The 14947-nt window shown below is 40.7% G+C and overlaps 2 protein-coding genes across 9 annotated transcripts; both read left to right on the top strand.

Moving 5' to 3' along the window:
• Positions 1 to 7268: 7268 nt before the first annotated feature.
• Positions 7269 to 9444, top strand: LOC109173581 (putative ER lumen protein-retaining receptor C28H8.4). Its single transcript, XM_019322827.1, has 6 exons — positions 7269 to 7580; positions 8051 to 8250; positions 8643 to 8783; positions 8875 to 8955; positions 9027 to 9154; positions 9264 to 9444. The coding sequence occupies exons 1-6, from the start codon at positions 7352 to 7354 to the stop codon at positions 9307 to 9309; spliced, it is 825 nt and encodes a 274-aa protein (XP_019178372.1). The 5' UTR covers positions 7269 to 7351; the 3' UTR covers positions 9310 to 9444.
• Positions 9445 to 10221: 777 nt separating this feature from the next.
• On the top strand, positions 10222 to 14699 carry LOC109173834 (putative G3BP-like protein). 8 transcript variants are annotated; one of them, XM_019323159.1, is made up of 10 exons: positions 10222 to 10463; positions 10600 to 10679; positions 10784 to 10921; positions 11156 to 11444; positions 11665 to 11891; positions 12581 to 12746; positions 12867 to 12988; positions 13075 to 13134; positions 13361 to 13430; positions 14063 to 14699. In XM_019323159.1, the coding sequence occupies exons 2-10, from the start codon at positions 10617 to 10619 to the stop codon at positions 14350 to 14352; spliced, it is 1425 nt and encodes a 474-aa protein (XP_019178704.1). In that variant the 5' UTR covers positions 10222 to 10463; positions 10600 to 10616; the 3' UTR covers positions 14353 to 14699. The 8 variants fall into 8 exon arrangements, with proteins under 8 accessions (XP_019178704.1, XP_019178703.1, XP_019178701.1 ...); XM_019323158.1 differs by having other exon boundaries at positions 13361 to 13434; positions 14064 to 14699; XM_019323156.1 differs by having other exon boundaries at positions 11665 to 11924; positions 13069 to 13134; positions 13361 to 13434; positions 14064 to 14699.
• The last annotated feature ends 248 nt before the right edge of the window (positions 14700 to 14947 follow it).

The following is a 14947-nucleotide window of genomic DNA, read 5'->3' as shown; positions in this document are numbered from 1 at the left end:
GGAGTACACACACATATGTATTACTTTGTATACAAATATATATAATTTTAGAAGCATTCTTGTCATTGTTTGTCATGCTTATGAAATGCATATTTAAATAACATGTTTAATTGTAAAATATTGAATACTATTTTAAATTGGAGATGAATATATATACGTTATTTATTTAAATGTTTATGAATGTTTAATTTTTATTTTTTTTTTTATAACTTATTAATGGGGTGGGGATTCCCCGTCCCCGAATAATCCTCGTGGGGATGGGGATGTGGGAGTTTTCCACTCCCCGGTGGGGATGGGGACGGGGACGGAGAATGGAAAAAAGTCGGGGGCGGGGATGTGGGGTATGTCCCCCGCCCCGTTGACATCCCTACTCACTACTTGAGGGCGTGAGGCCTGAGGGTATACATATTGATGTTGTAAATACGATATTATTGTCCCTGGACCCTGAATACGTGCAAGTTGCAAGGTCGGGGCATGGGTCATTTTCTAGTTTGCTTGTTGGTTTAAAATTTTAAGCTCGGTTGATGATGTAAGGTTAAAGTTCTCGAGCTTGACAATGTTAGATGAAAATTGTCCAAAAGTCTCCCTTCCTCGCATTTAATGTGGTATTTATAAGAGGTGTGAGTGGACACATGCCGACTTCCCGGCATGGATGGCACGTGGAGCGCATGTACAGGGGAGGTTGGAAGCCTTGTTAATCCCTCCACATGCTTTAAGATTCCGGGGGACCCATTGCTACATGATTCTACTTAAGGAACCAGGCTGAAGTATTTCGGGGGGCCTACATGATTCTACTTAAGGAACCAGGCTGAAGTCTTCGAGTATTGCGGGTTAGTTGGTCGAGCACTTGAGCCCGACCTAATAGGGTTGTGGTGAGATAATAAAGTCTAGGCTTTGCGGGCGAGCAAGACCAACGCTAGGTCTTGCAATTTAGGTCGAGTCAACATGCAAAGAGGTCGGTTGAGCTCATGTACGGTCCCATTCGGTGGCTAGTGATCATGTACACGCTCTAGTATGGAGGCGAATAATTCCCATCACATATATTGTCCATAATTGGTTGCCCCATTGGTTAATTTTAATTTGTGATCATGTACACGCTCTAGTATAGAGGCGAATAATTCCCATCACATATATTGCCTATAATTGGTTGCCCCATTGGTTATCGATAGGTGATAATCTTGTTTTTTTTTTTTTTTTTTTTTTTTTTTTTTTTTTCCTTTAATTAGAATCAACTAAAAGTTTATATCAATTTATAAATTAGTTAAAAATAGATCATAATAAAATGTTTGAGATATTATTGGTATGTAGGTGGTGAAAAAAATTATGTTTGGTTACCCACTCAAAATTATTATAGTGATAAGGTTACTTAAAATTGTTGTTAGATGCTGAAAAATAAGCATAAAAACTGACGGTAATAAAGTTACCGGTAATAATAATATTATAAGAACTCTATGAGAAAGTAACAATAGTTGTATTGCTTTTGTCTCAGTATAGATAATACAGTGTCTTTGTCCAGAGTATTGAACGTCCCCCTCCAAGCTGAGGGGAGCCCCTACTTATACAAAAGCTGCTAACGGTAACAACATGAAGCATAAATGGGGTGCTAAGCCTTTAATTCTCTCTCATCAATGGTGACATAAATGGTGGCTTCAATGGCAGTAAAGGTGACAGCCGTTGGAATTCTGCCCGTTGGAGTTTTGCCCGTTGGGTTTCCATGTGGTGTCGGGTCAGATGCTGCTTATGATCCGGGTTGGGTGCCAGCACCATTATCCTGTCACCAGTCCCCCCTACTCCTGAGTCTACGGATGTGTTTGAGTTGACGAGTGAGTAAGACTGAATTTGCTTGATATCGTGCAGAATCCCGGTTGATCCCGAGTATGTGATTTTATTTTCCAAATCACACATGAATTTTTTTTTTTTATGCTGGCCGAGGTGCGTGCCTCAGTCGATCACGGCCGAGGCGTCGCCTCGATCGATCGTGGCCGAGGCGTGCGCCTCGGTCTATCGTGGCCGAGGCGTCGCCTTGGCCGATCGTGGTTGAGGCGTCGCCTCGACCAACCGTGGCCGAGGCGTGCGCCTGGCGTCCTTTTTTTTTTTTTTTTTTTCGGCTGAGGTGTCGCCTCAGCCGTGGGCGCTGGCCGAGACGCGTGCCTCGGCCAGTGACCGAGGCACGCGCCTCAGGCCTTTATGCGGCTCGGCTTGAGGCGCCGCCTCAGCCCGCGCTGGGCTGAGGCGTGCGCCTCGGTCTTTTTTTTTTTTTCTTTTTTTAACAATGTGGCGTCGGCTGCTTTTTGGTTGATCGAAGGTGGTGCTGAGAACCTTTTATTTGAGCAAAGTAACCTGGGCAGACCATGATTACAAAATATTGTTTACAGGTCTGGGCGGACCACGACTACAAAATATTACTTATAATATCTAATTAAATGTTCTGAGTTCCATACCCGATCGATCATCCTTGCAGATGTGTGGACTTGTAGGTCCTTTCCGCCAATCTTTTTGCATGCTTTTACGTAACAACTGCGTGCTGCTCGCTGGTCTCCTCTGACGACTCCTATCCCACTCGGAGTAGGGAACTTCATACACACGTGTTCCACCGACACTATGGCCTTGAGGTCCTCCAGTGCCGGTCTCCCCAAAATGATGTTGTGCACACAAGTGAGTCTTACCACGATGAATTCCACGTCAAGTTTGCGAATGTTAGAGCTCGTGCCTATCTCCACTGGTAAGACCACTAACCCCTCCGTCTCCACTGAATCACCCGTAAATCCAGAGAGTGGGGTACGTACTTCTTTGAGCGGGTTCCTAGGTATCCCTAACTTGGTGAAGGCATCGTAATACATCACATTGACTGAGCTTCCCGTGTCGACTAAGATGCGGCGGACAATGACATTGTTGACGTCCATCTCAATCACCAAGGCGTCATGATGGGGTAACGGGCCCTCTGGGAGGTCATCATTAGATAAGGTGATGGCCTCCTGTCTCTGTTTCTCTTCTCTAGGAAGACTCACCACTTCTCCCACGTATAGCTGTCGGCTCCACTTCTTTCTTTCCGCAGGCGTGTCACCCCCTGCGGGTCCACCATAGATAAAGTATATGGTGTGCTTCTTTTGTCGTCTGGGCGCCACCTCGATTTCTTTCTCGCTATCATTCTGCTCAGATATTTGGTCGTGTTCTCTTTTTTTGGCGTTCGAGGTTGACGGCTCTGTGCCATCCTCATTCCTCCAGACATTTTTTGGTGGATTGTGTTGCGGCTGTTGCTGCTGCTTGGATCGTTTGACGAAATGTCGGAAGTAGCCCTGCTGGATGAGTTATTCTATTTGTCTCTTCAAAACGTGATATCCGTATCGTGGCCGGTTTGCCTATGAAACCTGCAGTACTTTGTTTGGTCCGCCTTCGAGGAGACCTTCATGCACTCCTCGGGGAATTCTATCATTCCCATCTCCTCAGCTTGCTTTAGAATGACACTGACGAGTTAAATTATGCAAGGGGACCAGGCGAGGTCGTTCATGGTCTCGGCCTTTCCCTGCGGTCGGGTGGTTCGAGAGTGGTGCCTGGCTAGGCGGACCCGCTTTCCCAGGCTTCCCACCTTTCCTACCATCCTCTTCGTCCTTCTTCTTCCTGTCGACGTCCTCTGCTTCGGCATAGCGGCTAGTCATCCTTATCAGATCTTCGTAAGAGCGGGGGTGGTGGGCGTTCAGCTGCTTGTGGAAATACCCTGATCTTAAGGCATGGATAAATATCGGGATCGCCGCCTTGGAGTCGATGTCGTAGACATTATTAACTTCATTTTTCCATTTTATCAGGAAGTCTTTGAGGCTCTCGCCTCTATCTTGCTTCACTACACAGAGGTGAGAGAAGGGTTTCTTACGTTGTATGCTACCGGAGAAGTATGTCAGGAAGCTCTTGGACAACTCCCAAAAGTTTTGGATCGACCCATCCGAGATGGTGTTGAACCAGTCTTGGGCCGCTCCTGTTGGAAATTAGTGAATAAATCGATACACAAAATATATATAAAAAATATATATTTGTCCTGAAAGATGGAATTTAATTTATACAAAATTAATTCCAACTAATTTTGGTACGAAACCAAAATTACATACATATATATATACCTCGTATATATATTAACTAACTAGGGATTTATTTTATCAAAATAATCCCACTACAACTAGTACGAAACTAGTACACGGGACTTAATTTTCACGAAATTAATCCCACCACAACTAGTACGAAACTAGTACAAGGATTTAATCTATCCGAGATTAATCCTACCACTTGGTCCGAAACCAAGAACAAAAATAAACAAGAGACGGGTTTCTAACCTGAGGTTTAACCCAATGCGAAGAAACAAGAAGAAGCAGATGAAGCCCGAGTCGTGTGTACACACACTCTCCTTAAAACCGATTCGCCACCTCCCGAGGGTGCTAGGATCGTTGTGGCGTCAGTCTCCCAGGATAAAACGGACTACCACTTTGGCGTTCGAGCACTCCAACCCAAAGCCCGGCGAACTAGAACACAAGTTGAGCACTCCGATGTTTTATGGAATTATGTTGGCAAACAATTTTCTCTTTTGAAATCAGGGAGATTAGAGAGAAAAACAATGGTTTTTTGAGTTTCAAAAAAAAATGGTGTAAAAACATTATGCCAACATAACAAGCTATTTGTAGGAAAAGAGGAATTAAGTAGCATTATAATGGCCATTAACCAACATAAATCCAAGATTTAATAATTGGATAATAACGTTTGAAACGGTCGTAATTATTATCGTAATAATTCCAACGGTCACGAACTTAATACGCGATTAATTCGTACCGACCACTACGACCTGTTTCAAAATATCTGAGTGACCGAGAAGTCTGTACAAACCCGAAGGTTTAACGAATTGGGACCGAAAACCACACCCGAGTGGTCCACACGCACCGAAACGGTGCAGCACGAATCAATGCATATAGCATTGACTCATGCTCACCGAATCCATAGCACGAAAGGTGCCTAAGCCAAAGATTAATAAAAATCAAGGCACCAAAACCAAAGCTTACAATTAAACTTTCAAGTTTCGTGCAGCATCTTTCGTCCATGCATGAAGGCATAACACGAAAGTACACTTCCCAATTCACTAATCAAGCTTTCAAAAGCTTAATTACCACTTAACCTTTTACCAAAGCCTAATTACAAGCATTCTTTCGTGAATACTAAGTAATTAGCATCAAGATTAGTGCTAATCTTAATTAGCCACTAAACAATAGGTTTAAGTTGTTGACTTCTCTCAAAATAGGTTCACTTTGAGAATCAATTTCTCATTCACCTATTACCCATTTTGAGCGTACATTATATCAAATTCTTCGTCTCACTACGAAGAACCCGAATCCACTTTGACCCGACCCAAATCGGAAGTGGACCCACATATATTTGTACCACAAAATCATCACTCAAAATGCCATTTTTAGCTAAAAATTCCAACACATCCAGGGTGGACAAGAACGCTCGGCACATGATGGCGTCCCCTGCCCCGATCATTACCATAGCAGCCTTGTACCTCGTCATGTGGACACGTGGGTCAGTGACCCCCGTGTACTCCTTGATGACGGGCAACCTAAAGTCCCTTGGCAAAGGTACGTCCATGATGCTTGGAGAGAATGGTGTTGCCATCCGTACCTCGGGTTCCGGCGACTGCTCCCGTGCCTCCACCCTTCTTGCTAACTCCTCGATTCTTCTCTGCAGCCTCTCGACCAGGGCCGACTCGTCAGGGTGCCGGCGCGGGGCCGGCTGCCGTTCCTCCAAGTGTCGGTGTGGAACCCGGTCATCAACGCGTCGCTTCCCAGCCGAGTGCCGGTGCGGAACCGGCTCTTCGACGCGTCGCTCCTCCAAGTGTCGACGTAAGGCCGACTCATCAACGTGTTGGCGTGAGGTCGGCTCCCGAGACTCGCCCACCTCCTCTGTGGGTGATCTCTCGGGTTCTCTGTTTTCATGTTGGCGAGGGTCTCTGGTAGAGGACCCCTCGGCCCGTGATCCTAATCTTTGCCGCACGGGCGCCTTCTGTCCCAATCGTTCTGGTGCAGATTGGGAAGGGCCTGGTTGTCGTCTGGCCGGTCCACTTCTTTGGGTCTCCACCCCTATTTCCTGGGGCCGCGGGAGCACTTGGCCTTGCAGTCCCACCGCCACCTGATTTAGCGCCGTCGTCACTACTTGCTGAATGACATCGGCGGCCGCCTGGAGGTTCACGGCTTGGTTCACCCCTCTATTGTTGAGTTGGTCTCGAAGGTCCCCGGGCCTCCCGTTGTTGAGCTGTTCTCGGATGTCCCCTCCGCGATTGTTGGTGAGTTGGTCCCGGAGGTCACCTGAGGCATTGCCATTGTTCACGTTGCGGGAACCGTGGGAGCTGCGGAACACCATTCTTTCAAGCTTGCTGTTGAAAGAGGAAAAGATTTGTGTGTGTCGTCGCCTGCTTGAGTGTTGGACTCAGGCTCTCAATGAAAGCACCAATGACGGTAATAATATTATAATAACGCTATGAGAAAGTAACAATAGTTGTATTGCTTTCGTCTCAGTATAGAAAATACAGTGTCTTTGTCCAGAGTATTGAACGTCCCCCTCCAAGCTGAGGGGAGCCCCTACTTATACAAAAGCTGCTAACGGTAACAACATGAAGCATAAATGGGGAGCTAAGCCTTTAATTCTCTCTCATCAATGGTGACTTCAATGGCAGTAAAGGTGACCGTCGTTGGAATTCTGCCCGTTGGAGTTTTGCCCGTTGGGTTTCCATATGGTATCGGGTCAGATGCTGCTTATGATCCGGATCGGGTGCCAGCACCATTTCATGTGGTGTCGGGTCAGATGCTACTTATGATCCGGATCGGGTGCCAGCACCATTATCCTGTCAAAAAGTATTCTAACAATTGTACATTAATTTATCAGTTCATCGTGAATTGGTGGACTCCATTCAGCCATTATGTCATCTCTCGATCCTAAGATAGATACCCCGAGTGCAAAACTGCAATATAATTGACGAGTATAAATAGCAAAATGTTAGATACGATTTAATACAAAACATTCTTTCTATCTCCAAATAATCAGCAAATCAAACATTATTATTGTCCTGTCAGAATGTTTTTTTTTACAAAATACTCCATACATAGAATTTATCGGCAGAAGTAAATAATATGCAAACGTGTCAAACTGTTATTGGTTTCCCCACGTAGCTAGTTGTCCCTCTACCCAACTGCATGAGCTCTAATGACTAATATGGCGTCGTGTCGCCCCAAACGCCTCTCTCAATCTCCGCTAAAACCACACTCCTGTCTCTCTCTCTCTCTATATATATATATTATAACAGAGGCGGTGGGTGGTGAAAATGGGTCACAAGGGAAGTTCTTCGGCCGCGAGCACGTTGTTTGCATGGGTGAGGAGGCAGTCGATGAAGGTGAAAGTTTTCCTGGCGGTGACGGCGGCGGTGGCTACACTGGTGGCGCTCAAACACTCCGTCAAGGACCACAACCACTTCTTCGTCGCCTCAGAAGCCATCCATTTCACCGGCATTTTGGTCTTGATTTACAAGCTCATCCGCAAGAAAACTTGCTCCGGTAACTAACTCTCTTTTCACTTGATTTTACCGGATTAATCCGTATATATATATTTTTAATTTTATATATACGTCTATTACATGTTTTCGATTCTAAAATTTTGAATTCAAGTTTAACCGGTAGAGTTGAGTTGAACTAAATCCACATTTTCATATCTGTCTGCTGCTATATATATGTTCTTCAATCTTATGTTACCAATAGTTTTCCAATTTCGTTAATAAAGTAATTTCACTAGCATTGATTTTAAGAACTATATATGATTTTGTATTGGTTGATTATAGGCAGAAGAATTGTATGATACTGTGCCAGAGATTTTCCAGAAGTTATTGTGATCATAGATGATGAAGAATAGTTTTTAGCTTTTGAGTTTATGACTATATATATATATATATATATATATATATATATATATATATATGAGTTCTTATTCTCAACTGTTGTTTAGTTTAATTTTCTCCAATTGTGTACAGGACTCTCACTCAGGACTCAGGAGATCACAGCTTTGTATTTAGCTATAAGGTTGTATTGCAGCTTTATTATGGAAGCTGACATACACACAGTGCTAGATTTTGTCACTCTTGTGTCTACTCTGTGGGTTATGTACATGATAAGATTTAAGCTGAAGTTTACCTACATGGCTGGGATGGACAGCACACCCATATATTATATAGTAAGCAAATTAACTTTTCCCCCCTTCTCAATATTTTGATTGATTCGTTTTGGATGACGAGAGAAACTCATAACTACTACCCGGAGGTAAATCAGAGTAGGTTGCCCATAGCTGATCGGCTCAAACCAAGAAAGTCAATAGGCGGCTTCCACTAGGAGTTGAACTTGGGACCTCTTGATAGATTTCATTTTGAAAGTATGTTACATTGTGTTTGGTATGCTAGAATTACATGTATGAATTGAAATGAACCTTGGAAAGGAATGGAAAAGGGACTGAATGGACGTTAATTCAATCCAAAGAATAACTTTAATTTGTCTTAGCTTTGAGTGTAGGCCCTGTGGAGAAGAGCTATGTGAATATGGTGTTTCAATTCATGTATTCCTTTTTGACAGATTGTCCCTGCTGCAATTCTGGCTGTGTTTGTCCACCCACACACATCTCATTTACAAATCCACCGAATGCTGTGGGCACTTTGTGTGTACTTAGAAACTGTGGCAGTGCTGCCTCAGCTTCGCATGATGCAGAAGGCAAAGGTCTATACCCATTTCATCGAGTATTCGTTTAGGAACATTTTTTCATATAGCAGAGAGCATTTAATTGTCTCTGTGTTCTTGTTTTGCTCAGATGATTGAACCATTCACAGCCCATTATGTGTTTGCATTGGGCATTTCAAGGTTCCTTGAATGTGCTCATTGGATCATTCAGGTTAGTTTCTTTGGCTCATTTTAAGCTCAAATCATTTGAGATGTCATTTTAATTCCACCATTACTATGCAGGTATATGAGTCTGGTGGCAAATATTTGTATTTGGCTGGAAGGGGATATCTGTGGATACCAGGTGTTTTTGTAGCAGAAATGGTTCAGTCCTTCATTTTAGCAGACTTTTGCTATTACTATGTTAAGAGGTGAGCTAACTACTGCATTATATTTTCAATGGCTTAGCTTCTTGAAGTCATCTATAGGTTTTTGCTTTACTAGTTCACATATGTTCTTCTTTATCTTTTGTGATTGCAGTGTCATGCGTGGTCAACTTCTTGTCACCCTCCGATCACCGGTCTAGATTTGTAATTTCTCGGTGTTTGTGTTTGTAACTGTAATATTTTCTGGGTTTTTAAGTTATACATACATGTCTGTGTGTTTGCTTCAGGCACACATTTTGGCTGGAAGTGTTATTTGTAGAGAGCCTTTTGCTTTTCTTGTCTGCTTCGTGTGTGTGTATGTTTTTTTTTTCCTCCTTTATGTTAATTTGTTAATTTTTTAGGGGTAAAAAACAATTATAGTTGATAAATAAAAATGTTAGTATAAAACTGATCATGTGGGTGGAGCATAATTTTTCGAATTTAAAATGCCATTAGTTTGATAATTAATACCTTCTCGATCAAGTTTGTTACACATGATTTGTGTTCAAGAAAAATTTGAATGGAAGTTGGCGCGCACAATTCTGTGACATTCTCTGAAGGAGAGCTACAAAGATATTAACTGTATACAATGTGATTTTTTTAATTTTTAGTAGGAGTATACAATGTGGTTCTTCCCTGTCTATATAACACACAAAAATTTGACAAAAAATCTCAAATGGTTGGAAATGTTCTAAATCAAGTAAAAGTAACCTATAAATATGAATTCTTCGTAAAATTTATTTCAATTTCAATTACTATTTATAGTTCAATAATTAATTCTTTTTTTGCTATGTTAAACTAGTTTTTATGTCTTTAAAACTATATTTATTTTGCGTTTCCATTTATGGTGGTTTACTTTCTCCTTCCTAATATAGAAAGCGTCATTATAATGATTATAAGTACAAATTGAAATTGGTTCTTTCAATTTGTTAGCACAATATTATTATGATTTATGTTCTTACATTTAAAAAAAAAAAATTGATATTGTACATTTGTACGGACCGACCCTAACCGTGGTAAGCCATAGATGATTAGATGCTAATGGCGGTTATATAGGGAGTATAAAAATGATTCTCTACTAAACGCCTCCTACTCGTACTCCAAAGATCTCTCTGCACCTTCTTCTAGTTCTACACAGCATCAAGATTCAAAACCCTAGGCACCCACCGTCCACACGCCAGTCTCCATTTCCACCTCTCTCGAGCTCCGAGTACAGATTAGAGAGAGAGAGAGGGAGGGAGGGAGATAGTTGAAGAGAGGAGATAGAAAGTAGCAAGACCTCTCTCTCTCTCTCGCTGGTCGGATTTGATTCCAGGTACGCACAGATGACTCCGATATACTTTGCATTTTCGCGCAATCGTGTATGTGTCCATATTATGCGGTTTAGAGTGCGTTATTACTGCTAGATCCTGTGGATATGGAATTAAGCTCATCTCGTTCTATACAACTAGGTTTTTGGTAATAGGCGATGGCGGCAGCAGATGTGGCGGCAGCGGATGTGGCGGCGCAACAACCTGTTTCTGCTCAAGTTGTACGTTCTTCTGCTTACAATATGTGTGTGTGTAGAGAGAGAGATGAAATTTCTATCTCATTGATGCTTGATATCGAATGTTTTCATGCTTTTGTGAACAACAGGTGGGCAATGCGTTTGTGCAGCAGTATTATCATATACTGCACCACTCTCCTGAGCTTGTTTACAGGTTTTATCAGGATACAAGCAAGCTTGGTCGACCTGAGGAAGATGGATCTATGAGTATCACTACCACAATGCAAGTAAGTCTTCTCTATATTTGATCCATGCTAATGCTTGTTTTCTTCTTGTTTTGTTTTGTTATTATTATTATTATTATTATTATTATTATTATTATTATTATTATTATTATTATTGTTGGGTAACACAGAGTCAGAGCTACATCTGTTCAAGTTTGTAATCCTATTGTCTCCTGTGGTTAGTTATCTTGCTGAAATTACCGAATATTTTTGTGGTTGTATATGAAAATTTTGCAGGAAATCAATGACAAGATAGTATCTCTCAAGTATTCAGACTTCAGTGCAGAAATTAAGTCTGTTGATTCCCAGGAGTCCTTCAATGGAGGTGTATCTGTCCTTGTTACTGGATATCTGACTGGAAAGGACAACATGATCCGGAATTTCTCGCAGTCTTTCTTCCTTGCACCACAAGACCGAGGGTACTTCGTTTTGAATGACATGCTTCGCTATGTGGAATTTGCCAATCAGGATAATACAATTCATGCTCCAGTGGCTGATACTGTCGTTCCTGTTACTGTAGAGCAAGGTAATTGAAATAATTAGTTAATTATTATCTTTATCGTCATATATATATGTGTGTGTGTGTGTGTATATATATATATATATATATATATATATATATATATATATATATATATATATATATATATATATATATATATATATATATATATATATATATATATAGTTTTTATGCCAAATATTGCGATTGAGTATAGCTATCACTTCCCACATTTTGCTTACAGATCCTCCTTCAGTGCAAGAGAATCTCATTTTAGAGGAAAGCACACCATCAGTAGAGGAAGTCAATGGGGAAGAAGTGCTCAACCCACCTGAGAATGGAGATGTCCCAGTTGTTGAAGAGGAAGAGCCCGTGGCTGAGGTGGTTAATGAACCTCAAGAGGTTTCACAAATGGTAGTTGAGTCCAACACCAAAATTGAAGAAGTGCCTAAGAAATCTTATGCTAAAATTGAAGAAGCGCCTAAGAAATCTTATGCTAAAATTGAAGAAGTGCCTAAGAAATCTTATGCTAAAATTGTAAGTTACCATTGGCAAGCTTCATATATCTATTCTCATCTCTTTTGGCGGTATTCCTGTAGAGCTTAGTTGAGTATCATGGAAAGGTTTTATGTTAAGCTTAGGGTTGCACTGATGTGGAATGCTGGTGGGGGGTGGGGTGTACTTTGCACTGTCCAACTGTATTTCAATATGGAGACTTCAGTTGGGTTTCCTATTCTTCTCCATACAGGAGGGCTGTTCTCCCATTGATGAGACTAGTTTTCACCATTTGGGTGTCTTCACACAGGAGAGGTTTTCTTCATTTGTGTTATAACAATACACTATTTTCAGACCTACATGGATTGCTTTTAGGACTTAGTAAGAATCGATCGGTACAGATGTATAGTTTGGAGTTTATAAAATAGATTGGAGTATCATGATTTACTTTTACTGAAAATTCCCTTAGGACTGATTTTATCCATGCACCTTAGGCTAAACTATACTTCTTTGTGATCATTTAAATGATACAAGACTTCATCACCCAAATCCATTTTGTTGATGTTGGTTTCTGGAAAAAATGGTCTAGTACTCGAGTGTGTGTGATTCCTTGACAGACATGCATTGAATCATCCGTTTCAAATGTCTGTTTAATGTTGTTTCAGGTCAGTGAGCTCAAGGAAAGTGCTGCTACTTTCTCCCTTCCTGCGCCTGCTATACGGAAACCTGTGGTGAAGAATGCAGAAAAAGTGAATCAACCGTCAGCAGTTGCAGCTGATATTCTTGACAGTTCAGCACCTGTTGATAACGTGAATAACCAGGAGGAAGAAGGCATGCCATAGTGATCCTTAATTTATTCGATTTCCATTTATAATTTCAAGACAGTCCCACCCCTTTCATTATATTTTCCTCAATGAATGATTTTTAGAAGTTTTTGTTTTCTTGGAACAGCCGATGGGTATTCCATTTACATAAAAGGCCTGCCTTTAAGTGCAACCGTGTCATTACTAGCTGAAGAGTTCAAGAAATTTGGACCTATCAAGGATGGAGGCATTCAAGTCAGAAGTAACAGAGTATGTAATTGTTGGCTTGTTTATGTTTTTTTTTTCCCACTATTTTTCCCTGTACTATAATCACCTGTCATTATGTATAGCAACAGGGATTTTGCTTTGGCTTTGTGGAATTTGAGGAGGCAAGTGCTGTGCAAAAAGCAATTGAGGTGTGCCCACTTCTTCCTGAATTCTTATAGCACTTTCCTCATTTATGTTTTCAATTAAACAAGATGACCATTATGGCCTTTTCTGTTGAATGTTTATGACATTTGTGATTTTTCATTTGTGTATCCTTCCTCTCATCTCATCAATAATTTTGCACTCTCTTGAATTTATTTTACCATCCATACTATCTATGAGAAGCCTGTTAATTTTAACTTGTATACATATTAGGCTTCTCCTGTAGCAGTTGGTGGACGCCAAGTTGTTGTTGAGGAGAAGAGGTCTACAACTAATCCACGAGGTAAGTTAACCCTTGAATCTTATACTTATATATGAGCTCCTTGTATGAATAATTTACAGGCATCATTATCATAGTATATTAGTATGAAGCAAGGCCGCCAAGGCACAATGATAACATATATGCATAATTTCTGGGGCATCATTATCTATTTACTGTGCATGTAAACCATGGTAGCAATTGTGAAAAAGATTTGCTTGGCCTTTGTTTTTTTCTATCTGTTATGGTAGTTGGTACAATATTTGAGTCTTATAAGGTTCTGTCCAACCTTAGTTTTAGAATGCAATTCATTTGTTAACATCACAATTTGGAAAATTCTGCCATCAGAATGATTGTTATGTAGGTAATGTCATGTTTTTGATTGCCCATTTTCAATTTTGAAACCAAGAACTATATTATCTAACTGTTGTATGGTAGTTAGAAAGAACCCAAACCCTTGCCCAACCCTGGGAAAGCATTATGAATATGTAATATTTATATGCATTTGTTTGTTCAATCATGAATGAATGAGCATTTAATTGTGTGGTCTAATTCATACTGTTTATATCTTTGTGAGAACATCTAATGTTCTAGTCATTAGACTTGGCACGTATACTTATGTTTCTTGTGGAATGAAAACGACATTTTTCTAATAGGTAACAATAGAAGATTCTTGTCGGGAAGGGGCTCTGGATTCAGAAGTGAAGGAGTCAGGGGGCGAGGAAATTATGGAGGTGGCAGGGGATACAACAGGGGAGAGTTTAACAGCAGGAATGAATTCAGCAACAGGGTTGGTAATCGTGGAGGATCATCAAACCGTGGAGGTGATGGGTATCAAAGGGCTGACCATGCTGGAAACAATGGTGGTCGTGTGAATCGTGTTGGTGGAATGCCTCCTTACGGAACTGCTAAGGACATGGCACCAAGGGTATCTGCTACTGCTTGAAAACATTTAACATGGGGATTGAGAGATGATTTAGTAGGTTTTCATTTTTTGAATCACAAATTGAGGGAGTGGATGAATTCATTGTCAGGTACTACGGAGTTTCATGAGAGTTCTTTTTTTTTTTTTTTTTTTTTTTTTTTTTTTTTTTGTAGCTTTCCCCTTTCCATTTTTCCTCCATTATGGGGGTATTATAGGGATAGCAATTGAGGTGAAGCAACTATTGTTAATGTTGCAGTTGAGATGGGTATAGGTAATATTACAATTGTTGGATTATTTTCTTTTATAGTGTTAAGTGTGTTTACTTTCTGAAAATTTTAAAAATTCCTTTGTTTTAAATTTTGTTCTAACATCTCAATGTGTTGTAGTTCTCTTTCACCTATGATTATAGTAGTGCATGGTTTGTGATGTGGCCCATTTTGTTAGGTAATATTACCTGCCGGCCCTCTTAAAAGATGTGCGTTGAAAAAATTCAATTGTTATACCATGGACCAAGATTCATATATATTGTATTGGGAACTCTGATACAAAAATTTTATACTTTCAGTTAACACATTTTGTATTTATAGTTAATAATTTCTGTCCATGTAAACAAATA

The sequence above is a fragment of the Ipomoea nil genome, unplaced genomic scaffold (genome assembly GCF_001879475.1).
Source record: "Ipomoea nil cultivar Tokyo-kokei standard unplaced genomic scaffold, Asagao_1.1 scaffold0482, whole genome shotgun sequence".
In the NCBI taxonomy this organism is placed as follows: Eukaryota; Viridiplantae; Streptophyta; class Magnoliopsida; order Solanales; family Convolvulaceae; genus Ipomoea; species Ipomoea nil.
The sequence above is the reverse complement of the archived record's forward strand: the minus strand, read 5'-3'. Positions and strand labels throughout refer to the sequence as shown.

Coding starts and splice junctions, on each gene's coding strand:
- LOC109173834 (XM_019323152.1), top strand. CDS start 10,617: ATGGCGGCAGCAGATGTGGCGGCAGCGGATGTGGCGGCGCAACAACCT. Junction 10,680..10,783: donor AACCTGTTTCTGCTCAAGTT/GTACGTTCTTCT, acceptor TGTGAACAACAG/GTGGGCAATGCGTTTGTGCA. Junction 13,435..14,063: donor ACAACTAATCCACGAGGTAA/GTTAACCCTTGA, acceptor TTTTCTAATAGG/TAACAATAGAAGATTCTTGT.
- LOC109173581 (XM_019322827.1), top strand. CDS start 7,352: ATGGGTCACAAGGGAAGTTCTTCGGCCGCGAGCACGTTGTTTGCATGG. Junction 8,956..9,026: donor GTGCTCATTGGATCATTCAG/GTTAGTTTCTTT, acceptor ATTACTATGCAG/GTATATGAGTCTGGTGGCAA. Junction 9,155..9,263: donor TGCTATTACTATGTTAAGAG/GTGAGCTAACTA, acceptor TTGTGATTGCAG/TGTCATGCGTGGTCAACTTC.